Here is a 2,263-nt window from a genome sequence, read left to right as displayed (position 1 = left end):
ACAGGTGGCATCACGAGTGTGTGTGTGTGTGTATATGTGCATGACTGTGTCTTTCCAGGGCTTTACAAAAAGGTACTAAGCAAGCACTTAACAAACAAAAGTTTAATATCAGTATTCTAATGTACATTTATTACACATTTTAAATAAATATTCCATCCTTAAAATTATTTACACATCCTCAAATAAAAATATATTTATATATGTATAAAACAGACATACAGGGGGCAACGGAAAACAAAAGGGCGAGGGGTGGTGGGTGTCGTGAGGGGGGTGGGAGGGCGTAGGGAGGTGTTTCTTACACTTCAATGCATTTTGTACACATCAAATTTACAGTCAGAACAGGAAACCTGTGATTATTCAATGTAGCTGCCACATTTCCCCCCCATTAGACAAACTTAAAGCTTGGTTTGCTTTAACTGGGTTAGAAAGATACAGAAAGTCACAATGGAGCATCCAGCAAGAGGTGTCACAGCTTTCCTACGAAACACCGAGATGGTACCACCGGCGCTGTTATGCAACGTTAACCCAGCCCCGGCGCTCTCGAGCGCAGTGTGGAACCGTTTTGTGTCTCTGAACGCAGCGTTCCCTGGCAGTGCGGTCAATCAGGGCCCTTCAAGTGTCCTTGAGCAGCAGGCGAGAGTCCAAAAAACGACTCTACTGGTCAAAATACAATAAAAAAAAAAACCCAAACACAACGCACTCGACTAAGACGTCAGCATCCCCGATAAGTCAGACGACAAGTTATGTGCATCTAAAAACAAACTTTCATTTTCTTTTTTTTTGTTTTTTTGTTGTTGTTTTTTTGTTTTTGTTTTACACAGGTCAGTACTAAAAGTCTGGAGTACAAAAATAGATTTCTCATGTTTTTTCTTTCTTTACATCTTTTTTTTTTACTTTGAGAAAAATAGAAAACAAACTACATATTCAGATATGGTAATGCTCAGTATAAAAAAAATGTCTCTAGAGGTTTTTTTTTTTTTCTTTCAGGAGAGCAGAGGAGCTCGCTGGCTCTCGGTAAGTCAGTCTGTATCAGTCTGTTTCTCCTCGTGCTCTGTCTTTTCTCTCCTCCTCCCCCTCAGCGCTCCGAGGAGTATCGCGTACGTTTAGTCCTTCGGCTGAACGGGTAGTGGATGAAGTCGAAGGGCCGGTGGTGGGCCGGGTGCGCCGGCTGCTGCCCCTTCGGGAGCCTCTTCATGAAGTGGACTTCGCGTTGGTGCTGACGCGTCCGCGAGCCTTTCCTCGGCCGGCCGCGCCGCGTGAAGGCCATGTACCAGCCCTCGTAGCGGGCGTTCCTCAGGGCTGTGTAGTTGTTCTCCAGCACGATCTCGGTGAAGATGCAGTCGCGGCCTTGTCCGTTTTTCTGCAGAAACACACACACACACACACAGCAAAGGTAAGTCAGAATGCTCCAAAAGGCAGCTCGACGCAGATTTACAGATGGGAAGTATCAGATGTAAGGAGGCTTCCCTGTGCAGCCTGTCCCTTGCATCCATACACACTCCCTCTCCCTCTCTCTCACACACACAGCCCTCCCCACACACATGCAGCATATGCTACACTCATTACAGTCCCAGATCAGAGAGAGAGGGATGACAGTAAGCGATGACTCTTCTCTCCCTTTAGCAAACATCCAGGAGCCCTCGTGGGTCAGTTGCCCCAGGCACGCTATCACAGGTCGGATACCTCCAATCCACAAGCCTCAATCAGAGCCCGAGTGTCACTTTCACTCTCGGTTCCATCTCCTGTTGCATTGCCTTTGGCTCGCGGTTAAATTTAACCAGCCAGGACTCCTCGACTTGGATATCAATCGATAGAACCTTAAATACATCTCGGCTGCTGTGTTCAATTAAGGCACCATTAGATCAGTGTTGACTTGAAATAACACTGCGGTACAACGTGGCAAATTAAAATGATGGTGAACTAGAACTTGCAGTCGGTGATTGTCAGGGAAACCACCACCGATACCAAAAAAAAAAAAAAAGAAAAAAAAAATCAGTTATATTTTCAAAAAAAGCATCGATTTGTGCTTTTGAATGCTCAGGATTTCTACCTTTCTTGCTTCTCCCCCCTAACTCCCAGCAGCTTTACAGCACGGCTTGAAGAGTGGAGGTGGTGTCGGGCTAAAAAGCTGCATAAACTCTGCTGAGTGAAGTGAGTTTAATTGGGTTTACCCGCCGCTGCAGAGTCAATAATAGAAATAGCAGGATAATGGGAAGACAATATGGTTCTGTTGTGATACAAGTGGAGCGGAGGGAGATTTGTG

General features: G+C 45.6%; 1 protein-coding gene across 1 annotated transcript in view; it reads right to left on the bottom strand.

Moving 5' to 3' along the window:
- Positions 1 to 1,075: 1,075 nt before the first annotated feature.
- fgf8a (fibroblast growth factor 8a) overlaps positions 1,076 to 2,263 on the bottom strand; it is a 6,956-nt gene continuing 5,768 nt past the window's right edge. Inside the window, exon 5 of the mRNA XM_030070688.1 lies at positions 1,076 to 1,360. Within this exon, the coding sequence (XP_029926548.1) occupies positions 1,076 to 1,360 (285 nt within the window). The remainder of the gene's footprint in view (positions 1,361 to 2,263) is intronic.

This window comes from Myripristis murdjan, chromosome 15, assembly GCF_902150065.1.
Source record: "Myripristis murdjan chromosome 15, fMyrMur1.1, whole genome shotgun sequence".
In the NCBI taxonomy this organism is placed as follows: Eukaryota; Metazoa; Chordata; class Actinopteri; order Holocentriformes; family Holocentridae; genus Myripristis; species Myripristis murdjan.
The sequence above is the reverse complement of the archived record's forward strand: the minus strand, read 5'-3'. Positions and strand labels throughout refer to the sequence as shown.